The sequence below is a fragment of the Bombina bombina genome, chromosome 5 (assembly GCF_027579735.1).
Source record: "Bombina bombina isolate aBomBom1 chromosome 5, aBomBom1.pri, whole genome shotgun sequence".
Taxonomy (NCBI): Eukaryota; Metazoa; Chordata; class Amphibia; order Anura; family Bombinatoridae; genus Bombina; species Bombina bombina.
The window spans coordinates 502,249,287-502,264,947 of NC_069503.1; the positions used below are offsets into that span (position 1 = coordinate 502,249,287).

General features: G+C 40.0%; 1 protein-coding gene across 1 annotated transcript in view; it reads left to right on the top strand.

Annotated features, from left to right (window-relative positions):
- Positions 1–15,661, top strand: part of EEPD1 (endonuclease/exonuclease/phosphatase family domain containing 1) — a 309,103-nt gene that overhangs the window by 205,892 nt on the left and 87,550 nt on the right. The window contains exon 3 of the mRNA XM_053714412.1: positions 7,820–7,930. Within this exon, the coding sequence (XP_053570387.1) occupies positions 7,820–7,930 (111 nt within the window). The remainder of the gene's footprint in view (positions 1–7,819; positions 7,931–15,661) is intronic.

A 15,661-nucleotide genomic window follows, 5' to 3' on the forward strand; every position in this document is an offset into this window, starting at 1 on the left:
GTGGTTTCTAACAGGAATATCAATCAAGAGATTGTTGTTCCATCATTGTGTCCTAATCCTTCTTCAAAGAAGGAACGTCTTTTGCATAATCTGGACGTAGTCCGTGCCTTGAAGTTTTACTTACAGGCTACTAAAGATTTTCGTCAAACATCTGCCCTGTTTGTCGTTTACTCTGGACAGAGGAGAGGTCAAAAAGCTTCGGCAACCTCTCTCTCCTTTTGGCTTCGGAGCATAATACGCTTAGCCTATGAGACTGCTGGACAGCAGCCCCCTGAAAGGATTACAGCTCATTCTACTAGAGATGTGGCTTCCACCTGGGCCTTTAAAAATGAGGCCTCTGTTGAACAGATTTGCAAGGTTGCGACTTGGTCTTCGCTTCACACCTTTTCAAAATTTTACAAATTTGACACTTTTGCTTCTTCGGAGGCTGTTTTTGGGAGAAAGGTTCTACAGGCAGTGGTTCCTTCCGTTTAAGTTCCTGCCTTGTCCCTCCCATCATCCGTGTACTTTAGCTTTGGTATTGGTATCCCACAAGTAATGGATGATCCGTGGACTGGATACACTTAACAAGAGAAAACATAATTTATGCTTACCTGATAAATTTATTTCTCTTGTAGTGTATCCAGTCCACGGCCCGCCCTGTCCTTTTAAGGCAGGTCTAAATTTTAATTAAACTACAGTCACCACTGCACCCTATGGTTTCTCCTTTCTCGACTTGTTTCGGTCGAATGACTGGATATGGCAGTGAGGGGAGGAGCTATATAGCAGCTCTGCTGTGGTGATCCTCTTGCAACTTCCTGTTGGGAAGGAGAATATCCCACAAGTAATGGATGATCCGTGGACTGGATACACTACAAGAGAAATAAATTTATCAGGTAAGCATAAATTATGTTTTTGACCTCTTTTCCTGTAATTTCTTTCTGAAATTGTGAGGCTTTCACCTCCTGTTAGAAATGGAAGTGCAGCACACTTTTATATTCCACACAGCCATTGGCTGCACACTCTAGTGACCTATTTATAACTGTTCCTTATTGGCCACAGCAGAGAAGGTAACCTGGGTTACAACATGGCAGCTCCCATTGTTTTTTAGACACTTTAAACTTTACACTTATTTTATCAATATTTAAAAAACTAATGAAACAAACAAATTATATCAACATGTTATTCTCAGACTAATATTTTCTTTGAATACATCATTCTATCTAGCATTTATTTAGTGTTTAATGCCCCTTTAATGGAACATAATTTATTCATGTGCAAGAGTGCATATTATATAATTCCATATGCACAAGTGTGTGTGTGTGTATGTATGTATGTGTGTGTGTGTGTGTATGTATGTATGTATGTATGTATATATATATATATATATATATATATATATATATAAGTTATGCATAGACAGATTATGATTCTTTATTTGTGCAGCATTACACTCAATGTAATACAATAGGCTTTAGTGTATATATCTATCAAATTCTGCAATGACAGATTAGGATGATCTATATGTGCAGCAGTACACACAATGTAATCCTTAGGCACAAATATAGGCATATACTAATTCTGCATAGACAAAATGTGCGTATTTACTTGTGCAACAGTACACACAATGTCATACCTTATGCACAAGTGTGTATGTAGGTAATGTACATATGTTGCATGTATATTAGAATACTGCAAGGTTAGAATAACGATCTAATGTATACTGCAGTGTACTCTCTGTTTCAATATGCATAAGTATACTGTATGTACAGTTGTATGCAAAAGTTTAGGCACCCCTGACAATTTCCATGATTTTCATTTATAAATAATTGGGTGTTTGGATCAGCAATTTCATTTTGATCTATCAAATAACTGAAGGACACAGTAATATTTCAGTAGTGAAATGAGGTTTATTGGAAAATGTGCAATATGTATCAAAATGAAATTAGCACAGGTGCTGATCCAAACAAAAAAATTTCAGGGGTGCCTAAACTTTTGCATACAACTGTATCTGCAGATTCTGTTTATACAGAGCATGTCTATTTCATACACACCCGTTTACACAGTGTATTAAGATATGTATACACTTTAATGTGTTCAAATATTTGTAAATGTATGTATATCACATACGTTTACAGCGCCTTCCACTAATATTGGCACCCTTGGTAAATATGAGCAAAAAATTGAAAATGTGTCTTTATTGTTTAACCAACTGTTTGATATCCATGAGAGCAAACACAACACTGGTGTATCCCCCCCCCCCCCCCTATAAAAGTCTTTGTTAAATATATGTGTTGCACAATTATTGGCACTACTTTGAATTCATATGAGAAAAATGTATTTGAAGTATATTCCCATTGATATTTTACATGTTTTAGTACACCTGGGTGACTAGGAACAGGAAATTGTTTAACCATGACAGGGTTATACATATACATACAGACACTACTGGCACTTCAAATGGGATCGGGTTCTATGGTCAAAATAAACCAAAATAGAGCTTTTTGGCAATAAACACCAGAGTTGGTTTGGTGCACACAGAGAGGTAGCCATATGGAAATGTAACTCATGCCCACAGTTAAATATAGTGGTGGCTCTTTAATGTTTTGGGTCTGTTTTTCTGCCAGAGGACCTGGACATTTTGTTAGGATACATGGTATCAACAGATCTTAAATGAACACCTGACTGCCTCTGCCAGAAAGCTTAAAATGGGCCATAGCTGGATCTTACAGCAGGACAATGATCCAAAATATACATCAAAATCAACACAAAAAAATGAAATGGTTTACTGACCACAAAATCAAGGTCCTGCCATGGCTATCCCAGTCCCCTGACTTGAACCCCCCAAAAAAACCTGTGGGGTGAACTGAAGGGGAGAGTCCACCAGTGTCAACTTTGAAGTATGAAGGATCTGGAGAGATTCTGTATGGAAGAATGGTCTTGGATCCTTGCCATGTATTCTCCAACCTCATCAGGCATTATAGGAGAAGACTCAGAGCTGTTATCTTGGCAAAGGGAGGTAGCACAAAGTATTGACTAAAAGGATGGCAAAATTGTGCCTCACATATATTTATCAAAGATTTTTTATTTTTTTGGGATAAACCTGTGTTGTGTTTGCAATTGTTTAATATCCATGAGAGCAGAGTATTTGTCTGTATTTTTCTAACAAAAGGTTAAACAACAAAGACAATTTTTCACAGTCTTCTTTGCTTATATTTTCCAAGGGCGCCAATATTAGTGGAGGGCACCATATGTATATGCAGATACTGTATAGATAGCAATTGTCTATTTATTTGTGCAACAATGCACATAGTCCTAATTTTTATGCACAGGCGTTTGTAGATCCTATCGTTCTCAAATTAGAATACTTTTCTAAGGACTCTGTTCCTTTAAACAGGTTATCTTTCAAGCCAGCTATAGGCATAGGACCCCATGTATTAACTGGCGTGCGGACAGCTTCTCAACTTGAGAAGTTGTCCGAACACCTTTGCTACATATTCGCTCCAACCAATCTTTCTAGAGAAGGGACTGTCAATCACCCAGAGCAAGTGAGCTTTCGATGAGTTCTCTTCGCCACCTCAGAGGCGTAAGAAATCATGGTCTAATGAATCTAATGACCGTTGCTTCTTACATTGCGGGAAGCAAGCACGCATGTGCAAACCTGCCCCACAAGGGCTCTGGAGCAGCTTATGCTGCTTCGTACCTGGAGCCCATAGTGTGTATAGCAGGTGCTAATATTTTTTCTGTTCAATCCTTTTATGGAGGAAATACAGAATTGTAGTATATTACTACAAACAGCTAACTCTTTTATCTGAAATGCACTTTTGGCTAAGAACATGTTCTGTTCCAAGCACAAACGGCTTTACAGCTTATATTATGGTCAATAGAACAGGTTATTGAGTCTCTCCTTTTAAAAGAAGGTTATTTTTAATCTGTTCCCGATTCAATCATTTCCTCTATTTCTGATGGTAATCGAGTGTTTATTGCACAGGTCAGGAAATCATGGGAAGACGAGCTGAAAAGTCTAAATAACCAAATGGGCCTCTTTCCAACTCTGATTCGGCATGAAGATGTTGCAGCTTTTTCAAGAAGTCTGGTTTTGTTCAGTTCCAAATCCTTAGATTTTGAACGTCATATCTGAGTGAGTTACAGGATGGATTTTTTATCGAGAATGATTGCTTTTGTCGCATGTCCTCAAATGTTCTTCGAAGGCGGCTGCCTTTTTTTAATGTGTTCAGGATCTGGAGAACATGGGGGTTATTCATCCTGTACCTGTTTAAGAACAGGGTCAGGGATTCTATTCCAACCTCTTTGTTTTTCTAAATAACGAGGGAACTTTCAGTCCAATATTAGATTTGAAAACGCTAAACAAGTTTTTAAGAGTTCCAACATTTAAGAGGTCCAACAGGTTCTATTCATGTCTACAATAGATTTGAAGGCTGCATACCTTCATATCCCAATTCACAAGGGCCATAAGTAGTTTCTACAATTTGCCTTTCACAAAGAGCATTACCAGTTTGTTACCCTTACATTTTGGCCTAGCCACAGCTCCCCACATATTCACAAAAGTTTTGGGAGACTTGTTGGCTGTCATCAGAGCTCAGGGCATTTCAGTTGCTCCATAGACAACATTATGGTTAAGGCTCCATCCCTGTCTTCATCGATTTCTCACAATCAGAGTCTACTGTGTTTCCTGCAGAATCACAGTTGGAAGTTAAATGTTACAAAATACTCTTTGTCTCCAGTTACCAAGCTGTCCTTTCTGGGAGTTTCCATAGAATCATTTGCAATGTGCTTTTTTACTTAACAGAATAAAACTACAGAAAGCATGTTTTCTTCAGCGTACTGCTTACCCAACAATAACTCAATGCATAGAAGTGGAAGGCCTAATGGTGGCAGCATCGGACACAGTTCTGCTTAATCACTTTTAATTTCATCCTCTTAAATTGTCTATGCTAAGGCAATTAACAAGGAATAATTTGTCAGTTAGACCAAGGAATGTTCTAGATTCCTGAGTAATGTAGTCTTTATCTTGGTGGACAGATAAACCTTCTTTATACTTTGAGGCATCTTTCCTACATCCATCTTGGGCTATAGTAAGTCTGGTCTCCTCAGGAGGCAAAGTTACCTTTAAACATTTTTTAACTCTGAGCGATTTTTTGAGCTCTGAGCGATTTTTTTTGAGCTCTCCAGTCATGGCCTCTCCTGAAAAAAAGGAAAAATACATTTGAATCCAATCAGACAATGCCATGGCTGTGGCATATATCAATCACCAGGGATGAACTCAGAGTCGTTTGGCTATGAAGAAGGTTTCTCAGCTTTTATTCTGGGCAGAACAGAATCATTGGATTATGTCAGCAATCCATATTGCTTGTTTAAAAAATTGGGAAGGGGCCTATCTCAGTCATCAGTCTCTACAAGCTTTGTACATCATTCTGGTCCTCGTAAGGGTTAAAAAGCTACTGCACCTGCTTTGGATTCTTGGTTAAAACAGTGGATTCACAAAGCTTACTTTGTGGCGGGAAAGTCACCCCTAAACGTATGACAGTTCATTCTACTAGATCAGTATATACTTAATGGTCTTTCAAAAATAAAGTTACAATGGAACAGATTTGCAAAGCTGTATCCTGGTCTTCCTTACATACTTTTCCAAATTCTACCGTTTGTCTGTTTTTGCTTCTTTGGAAGGGATTTTTGGCAAGAAAGTTCTTCTTCTTTTTAAATTAGACAAAGGAACTATGGGGCCGATTTATCATTTGTCTGGCGGACCTGATCTGCTGTAGTGATCATGTCTGCCAGACATCAATAAATGCTGACAGCACACGCTGTCAGCATTTATCATTGCACAAGTAGTTCTGGTGAGCTGCTTGTGCAATGCCGCCCCCTGCAGATTTGCAGGAAATCGGCCACTAGCAGGGGGTGTCAATTAACCTGATCATATGCAATCGGGCATATTAATGTCTGCAGCCTCAGAGGCTGCTTACGAGTTAAAGAGCAGCGGTCTTAAGACTGCTGCTTCTTAACTCATGTTTCCGCCGAGCCTGAAGGCTCGCCCGGAAACCAGGGGTATTTGGCCCCATTCAGGCCATGATAAATCAGCCCCTATATGTTAAAGAATTTTTATTTTTAAGGGGCTGGAATAGGATGAAATAAATGTATGTATTTGTTTAGCAGGGCTTGACAAACTAAGGAGCCATTGTATCCTAGAACTTTACCCCTGGCTCCTAACTTTTTGGGTTATTCTCCATATATCTATATACAAATACCACTGTCTGACCACTCTGGCTCCTAAAAGTATGTCTGGCTCCAAAATATTTGTATTGGCTCCTAAATGTTAAAAAGATTTGTCAAACCCTGGACAACATTTATTTATGCCTTTTATTTTGTAATACTGTTCAGAACCAATATCAGGAAACAATAGGCAGATACATTATATTAAATTCCAATGTCTCCAGTTATATAAAAATGATGACAATTAAACCATTCACAAAGTCTGCCTATGTAATGTGCTTTTGCAAACTAAAACACTTATTTTTTAAATTTTAAAACATTAGTTTATGTATATAATTATATATTTACCACAGGTTTAGGTGTTCCCTCCACCCCCTGCCTGTATGCAATACAGCGACGTATTGAGCGGTTCCACTGGCTCTATACAGGATGTTATGTGCGCATCCGTTATAGGGTTGCCACCTGTCCGAGAATAACCCGGACAGTTCAGGTTTCCATATGCATGTCTGGGTTTGGTGTGTGCCTTTGTGTGGGAGTGTGTCTGTGTCTTTTTGTGCGAAAGAGTGTGTGTCTTTGGGTTTGTCAGTGTCTGTGTGGGTGTGAAAGAGTGAGTGTATGTGTCTGTTAGAAAGAGAGAGTGTGTTTGAGAGAATCTCTGTCTGTGTGTGTGTGTGTGTAAGAGAGAGATGTGTTAGTGCGTTTGAGACCACAAGCGTGTGTGAGAGAGTGTGTATGCAAGATATTGTGTGTGTCTTTGGGTTTGTCAAGGTCTGTGTGTGTGGGTCTGTGTGTGAAAGCATGAGTGTATGTGAGTGTGTTGGAAAAAAAGTGTGTGTGTGAGAATGTGTCTTAGTGTGTGAGAGAAGGTGTGTGTGATAGAATATGTGAGTGTGTGCATCTGTGTGAGAGTGTGAGCGTGTTTTAGAGTGTATGAGAGCATAAGCGGGTGTGAATATCTATGTGCAGGCCAGGTTTACGTTTATGTGCTATTATACAAAATGTGTACTCTGCAAAAAAGTTTGTGTTATGCTGTGCACAGCGCAAGAGTGTTCAGGTTTTGCCTGAATTAAAGGTGGCAACCCTAATCCGGCATGTGCAGACATTCAAATGCAATATTTCCCAGCTTCTTCCCCCGAGGCTAAGGAATGCACACCTATTATTTCTAATAAGCTATGCGGCACGGCTTCTCATTGGCCATTTTTTTTATTGCATAAGAGTCAAAAAAGCATTCTGGCTACTGCTAGCAGCATAATAAAGTATATGCACGACTCTTTCTATTTTAAATAGTGGTGCTATAAATTACATTAAAAAAACAGCTTTCACATCTGTTTGCAAATATTTTTAAACTGCTTTGTGATATGTTTAGTTTTACTATCACTTTAAAATTGGTTTCAGTAAATGAAACATTTTTATTATTTAATATCTGTCTTGCTTTATGGGAGTTGATGACTAAAATATTTGCTAAAGGAAATACTTCTCCTGAGAGATATTGCAACATACTTGGAATTAACAGCGAAAAACATCTTGCAATATAGATACTTCAAAATATTTTGTGAACACAGAGCAGAGATTGTAACATATTCCATTTCTTTCTTTCTTTTTTTTGCAGTTCTGCTCAGAGTTAAACCAACCATCTCTCCCGAACATTCGCAAGTGGAAAGGGGTCAGAGGTTCCTGGAAGTGCATTATTTCGGAAAAGCCATCTTCCTACCCAAACCAGGTATGTGAATTCCTATTAAATTCCTCCTAACCTTCTTCCATGCCCTCTTATGAGATTTAGGGAGACCTCTGCTTTTGCAGGAAAGATATCCTAGTTTGTTTTGGCACTCACTGTGTTGTTATTATTATCACTGCTTTTTTGGCAGTGACAGGTATCCGGCTGTTTTTTTCTGAGTTCTATAATGCTATGCCAAATTTCTGTTCAAGCTACACATTCAGGCTGAATTTGTGTGTGTCCAAATGTGGAACTCAGTTTTATTATTTATATATATATATATATATATATATATATAACACAGAGAGAAAACCCAGCACTCACTTACAAGCTCTCAGCTACGATTTAAAAGCAAAAATGGAAAGGTTAGTCACCGCATCTGGCCAAATGGGACAAGCTCAGGTACCACGTCAAGGTCCTTTCCAATACCTGAGACCCTAAAACAGCCACACAATGCAAACTTTCAAATCCAAAGAAACTGAAAACAAGGGAAGGGTGCACAGGAATATGTAACCACCCTAGACATATACAAAACACGGAAGGGAACTGCACTCTCATACCGGACCGGGTACACATCCCATGACCCTGCAACATGCTCAGCCCTGGGTGCCACTGGCACTCACAGGAAGCTGTGCTGTCCCCAGAGCCACAAGCAGTTAACCCCAGACAGGTCTGGGTGCAAGAACCATAGGGAAAATTACAAAACAAATTAATACAACACACAGAGAAAACCCAGCACTCACTTACAAGCTCTCAGCTAAGATTTAAAAGCAAAAATTGAAAGGTTAGTCACCGCATCTGGCCAAATGGGACAAGCTCAGGTACCACGTCAAGGTCCTTTCCAATACCTGAGACCCTAAAACAGCCACACAATGCAAGCTTTTAAATCCAAACAAACTGAAAACAAGGGAAGGGTGCACAGGAATATGTAACCACCCTAGACATATACAAAACACGAAAGGGAACTGCACTCTCATACCGGACCGGGTACACATCCTATGACCCTGCAACATGCTCAGCCCTGGGTGCCACTGGCACTCACAGGAAGCTGTGCTGTCCCCAGAGCCACAAGCAGTTAACCCCAGACAGGTCTGGGTGCAAGAACCATAGGGAAAATTACAAAACAAATTAATACAACACACAGAGAAAACCCAGCACTCACTTACAAGCTCTCAGCTAAGATTTAAAAGCAAAAATGGAAAGGTTAGTCACCGCATCTGGCCAAATGGGACAAGCTCAGGTACCACGTCAAGGTCCTTTCCAATACCTGAGACCCTAAAACAGCCACACAATGCAAGCTTTCAAATCCAAAGAAACTGAAAACAAGGGAAGGGTGCACAGGAATATGTAACCACCCTAGACATATACAAAACACGGAAGGGAACTGCACTCTCATACCGGACCGGGTACACATCCCATGACCCTGCAACATGCTCAGCCCTGGGTGCCACTGGCACTCACAGGAAGCTGTGCTGTCCCCAGAGCCACAAGCAGTTAACCCCAGACAGGTCTGGGTGCAAGAACCATAGGGAAAATTACAAAACAAATTAATAAAACACACAGAGAAAACCCAGCACTCACTTACAAGCTCTCAGCTAAGATTTAAAAGCAAAAATGGAAAGGTTAGTCACCGCATCTGGCCAAATGGGACAAGCTCAGGTACCACGTCAAAGTCCTTTCCAATACCTGAGACCCTAAAACAGCCACACAATGCAAGCTTTCAAATCCAAACAAACTGAAAACAAGGGAAGGGTGCACAGGAATATGTAACCACCCTAGACATATACAAAACACGGAAGGGAACGGCACTCTCATACCGGACCGGGTACACATCCCATTACCCTGCAACATGCTCAGCCCTGGGTGCCACTGGCACTCACAGGAAGCTGTGCTGTCCCCAGAGCCACAAGCAGTTAACCCCAGACAGGTCTGGGTGCAAGAACCATAGGGAAAATTACAAATCAAATTAATACAACACACAGAGAAAACCCAGCGCTCACTTACAAGCTCTCAGCTAAGATTTAAAAGCAAAAATGGAAAGGTTAGTCACCGCATCTGGCCAAATGGGACAAGCTCAGGTACCACGTCAAGGTCCTTTCCAATACCTGAGACCCTAAAACAGCCACACAATGCAAGCTTTCAAATCCAAACAAACTGAAAACAAGGGAAGGGTGCACAGGAATATGTAACCACCCTAGACATATACAAAACACGGAAGGGAACTGCACTCTCATACCGGACCGGGTACACATCCCATGACCCTGCAACAAGCTCAGCCCTGGGTTCCACTGGCACTCACAGGAAGCTGTGCTGTCCCCAGAGCCACAAGCAGTTAACCCCAGACAGGTCTGGGTGCAAGAACCATAGGGAAAATTACAAAACAAATTAATAAAACACACAGAGAAAACCCAGCACTCACTTACAAGCTCTCAGCTAAGATTTAAAAGCAAAAATGGAAAGGTTAGTCACCGCATCTGGCCAAATGGGACAAGCTCAGGTACCACGTCAAAGTCCTTTCCAATACCTGAGACCCTAAAACAGCCACACAATGCAAGCTTTCAATTCCAACCAAACTGAAAACAAGGGAAGGGTGCACAGGAATATGTAACCACCCTAGACATATACAAAACACGGAAGGGAACGGCACTCTCATACCGGACCGGGTACACATCCCATTACCCTGCAACATGCTCAGCCCTGGGTGCCACTGGCACTCACAGGAAGCTGTGCTGTCCCCAGAGCCACAAGCAGTTAACCCCAGACAGGTCTGGGTGCAAGAACCATAGGGAAAATTACAAAACAAATTAATACAACACACAGAGAAAACCCAGCGCTCACTTACAAGCTCTCAGCTAAGATTTAAAAGCAAAAATGGAAAGGTTAGTCACCGCATCTGGCCAAATGGGACAAGCTCAGGTACCACGTCAAGGTCCTTTCCAATACCTGAGACCCTAAAACAGCCACACAATGCAAGCTTTCAAATCCAAACAAACTGAAAACAAGGGAAGGGTGCACAGGAATATGTAACCACCCTAGACATATACAAAACACGGAAGGGAACTGCACTCTCATACCGGACCGGGTACACATCCCATGACCCTGCAACAAGCTCAGCCCTGGGTTCCACTGGCACTCACAGGAAGCTGTGCTGTCCCCAGAGCCACAAGCAGTTAACCCCAGACAGGTCTGGGTGCAAGAACCATAGGGAAAATTACAAATCAAATTAATACAACACACAGAGAAAACCCAGAACTCACTTACAAGCTCTCAGCTAAGATTTAAAAGCAAAAATGGAAAGGTTAGTCACCGCATCTGGCCAAATGGGACAAGCTCAGGTACCACGTCAAGGTCCTTTCCAATACCTGAGACCCTAAAACAGCCACACCAATGCAAGCTTTCAAATCCAAACAAACTGAAAACAAGGGAAGGGTGCACAGGACTATGTAACCACCCTAGACATATACAAAACACGGAAGGGAACTGCACTCTCATACCGGACCGGGTACACATCCCATGACCCTGCAACATGCTCAGCCCTGGGTGCCACTGGCACTCACAGGAAGCTGTGCTGTCCCCAGAGCCACAAGCAGTTAACCCCAGACAGGTCTGGGTGCAAGAACCATAGGGAAAATTACAAAACAAATTAATAAAACACACAGAGAAAACCCAGCACTCACTTACAAGCTCTCAGCTAAGATTTAAAAGCAAAAATGGAAAGGTTAGTCACTGCATCTGGCCAAATGGGACAAGCTCAGGTACCACGTCAAAGTCCTTTCCAATACCTGAGACCCTAAAACAGCCACACAATGCAAGCTTTCAAATCCAAACAAACTGAAAACAAGGGAAGGGTGCACAGGAATATGTAACCACCCTAGACATATACAAAACACGGAAGGGAACTGCACTCTCATACCGGATCGGGTACACATCCCATGACCCTGCAACATGCTCAGCCCTGTGTGCCACTGGCACTCACAGGAAGCTGTGCTGTCCCCAGAGCCACAAGCAGTTAACCCCAGACAGGTCTGGGTGCAAGAACCATAGGGAAAATTACAAAACAAATTAATACAACACACAGAGAAAACCCAGCGCTCACTTACAAGCTCTCAGCTAAGATTTAAAAGCAAAAATGGAAAGGTTAGTCACCGCATCTGGCCAAATGGGACAAGCTCAGGTACCACGTCAAGGTCCTTTCCAATACCTGAGACCATAAAACAGCCACACAATGCAAGCTTTCAAATCCAAAGAAACTGAAAACAAGGGAAGGGTGCACAGGAATATGTAACCACCCTAGACATATACAAAACACGGAAGGGAACTGCACTCTCATACCGGACCGGGTACACATCCCATGACCCTGCAACATGCTCAGCCCTGGGTGCCACTGGCACTCACAGGAAGCTGTGCTGTCCCCAGAGCCACAAGCAGTTAGCCCCAGACAGGTCTGGGTGCAAGAACCATAGGGAAAATTACAAAACAAATTAATTCAACACACAGAGAAAACCCAGCACTCACTGACAAGCTCTCAGCTAAGATTTAAAAGTAAAAATGGAAAGGTTAGTCACCGCATCTGGCCAAATGGGACAAGCTCAGGTACCACGTCAAGGTCCTTTCCAATACCTGAGACCCTAAAACAGCCACACAATGCAAGCTTTCAAATCCAAACAAACTTAAAACAAGGGAAGGGTGCACAGGTATATGTAACCACCCTAGACATATACAAAACACGGAAGGGAACTGCACTCTCATACCGGACCGGGTACACATCCCATGACCCTGCAACATGCTCAGCCCTGGGTGCCACTGGCACTCACAGGAAGCTGTGCTGTCCCTAGAGTCACAAGCAGTTAGCCCCAGACAGGTCTGGGTGCAAGAACCATAGGGAAAATTACAAAACAAATTAATACACCCTTCCCTTGTTTTCAGTTTGTTTGGATTTGAAAGCTTGCATTGTGTAACATATCATAACGTAGCAATTCGTAAATATATAGCCAGATAGTTAGTACAGTACTAATATGTATAATATCACAACCTGACGTGACACCAGAAAAGACCCTCATACAAAATAGAACTTTTGTTAAAGGGACAGTGTACCCTAAATTTGTTCACAATGATCCATTTTGCCTGCTAGAGTGTATTCAATTGTTTACAAATAGTTCCCTTTTACTTTATTTTATCATTTGAAATAGCTGATTTTGCCTGTGGTGTCCCTACCTATACTGTTAGTTTTATACCTAAAGGGACAGTCAAGTCAAACTTAAACTTTCATGATTCAGATAGGGCATGACATTTTAAAAACTTTCCAATTTACTCTTATCATCAAATTTACTTTGTTTTCTGGGTAATCTTTTTTGAAAGCTAAGTCAAGGTAGGCCCAACTTTTTTCTAAAATGTTAAAGGCCACGTCTAGTGCATGTTGACAGTTTTTCGCATGTGTGAAATATAGATAACATTGTGCTCACTCCTGTGGAGTTGTCAGCACTGATTGGCTTAAATGCTAGTCTGTCAAAAGAACTGAGATAAGGGGGCAGTCTGCAGAGGATTAGAGACAAGGTAATCACAGAGGTAAAAAGTATGTTAATATAACCATGTTGGTTATGCAAAACTGTGGAATGGGTAATAAAGGAATTATATATATTTTTAAACAATAACATTTTTCAAGTAGACTGCCCCTTAAAGGGACAGTTCACCCAAAAAAATGTTCTCCCATTTAAATTGTTCCCAATGATCCATTTGATCTGCTGGAGTGTATTAAATTGTTTACAAGTAGTTCCTTTATGTCTATTTTGGTCTTTGAAATAGCTGATTTAGTTTGTGGTTTCCCAACCTATACTGAAAGTTTTGATACTGGAGTCTCATCTATTGAATAGCCTATGTAAACACAGCCAGCAGAAGAAATTACACTCACAGTGGGGTGCAGGATAGTTAATTTTCCATTGTTCTCTATCTATTGAGCTTTAGTTTTCCAGACATATATAAGATAAGGAAGCAAGTCTGTGTACACAGTGATAACATAATAAGATCTCATATTACCTGAAGCTCAACCCATTGTAATAGGCTGTGGTTTAAAAGCACAAAACCAGCTACTTCATATACACAAATAAACCTGAAAATGCAATTTCTCATACATTTTATACTCTGCAGCTGGTATAACAAGTCATTGAAAATACATTAATATAAAAACAATTTTACAGTGTAATGTCCCTTTAAGAAAAAGCTAAAGAAACTCTGTGTAAACATAGCCAGCAGAAGAAATTCAACTACCAGTAGGAGGTAGAAGAGACATACAGACAGAGATAATATATATAAAAGCGCGTGTGTGTGTGTACAGAAAGTGATAAAATAAGGATATCTGATTTCACTGCAAACTCAACTCATTTTGATGGGTTGTGATTTCAAAGAACAAAAACAGCTATTTTATATACAAAAATAAACACAGAGATTCCATTTATCTTACACTTTATACTTTGCAGCTATTATAACAAGTAATTACAAACACATTAAGCAAAAACTATTTACAGTACACTGTCCCTTTTAATTTTGCTATTTATCTTTTTTGGAAAGATTCTGATAATATTATCAGCTTTTTCTAAATGCACACGTGTTATATCTGCTTTATCAGTGTAATTGTGTGTGTCTTAAATATTACTATTAACAGGATTTGTAAAAAGTATATCATTTATTTTTAGCTCCACAGCAAAAGTGCCTTGGTGTATACATTATCAACATGATTATTTTCTTCCAGCTGGCAGTTCTATTAAACTGACACATTCATTTTTTCTAAAAAATAAATAGCACAACTCCTCCATTCATGACAAATAATTTTAAAATCATTTCATTTCACAGTTTTGCTTTTTTAAAGTTACTACACAGATGACTTTCTTGTCTAGCTTTCAGTGTATACTTCATCATCATAGTCTAGTTCTTTTGTGTATATTTAGTCAGCAATGTATTTCTAATATAGAGCAACATTAATAATTCTGTGTAATTTCCAGCTCAGGTATTAATTTCCTGAACTTTGGTTTTGTCAATGCATTTATCTAAATGTGATATCCTGTAGTTATGATTATTATTTTTTTCTATTTCTGATGTGGTGTAATATTGTTGAATGAGGACAAATTCAGTGCATACCCTTATCTCAATTTTCAGTCTTTTTCAATCAAGCTTTCTTGACAAAATGAGCGCCACACATTTTGATTTACCTTATTATAAAATCCTATTTACTAAATCAAATAGATCTGGAAATATATGGATAGATAGCAGCCTTTAGGGATGTATAGCATTATTCCACATCTAATCAACAGTCAGATCATTCCTCATTGGTGGAGACATAGGTATGCAACTTCCAATCAAATAGGGCCCAATATATAAGACCAGTTACAACACATTTGCAGTGTTATTAAAGGGATAAGAAACCCACATTTTTTTTCTTTCATGATTCAGATAGAGCGTGCAATTTTAAGCAACTTTTTAATTTACTCCTATCATATTATTATATTATTATTATAGTGTTCTTTTGTTCTCTTGGTATCTTTATTTGAAAAAGCAGGAATGTAAGCTTAGGAGCCGGACCATTTTTGGTTCAGCACCCTGGGTAGTGCTTACTGATTGGTAGGTATATTTACTCTACCCAGGTGCTGAACCAAAAGGTTGCTTAAAATTGCATACTCTATCTGAATCATGAAACAAATTGGGTTTAATATCCCTTTAATCTCCTTCTATAAAGGAATTTTTCTC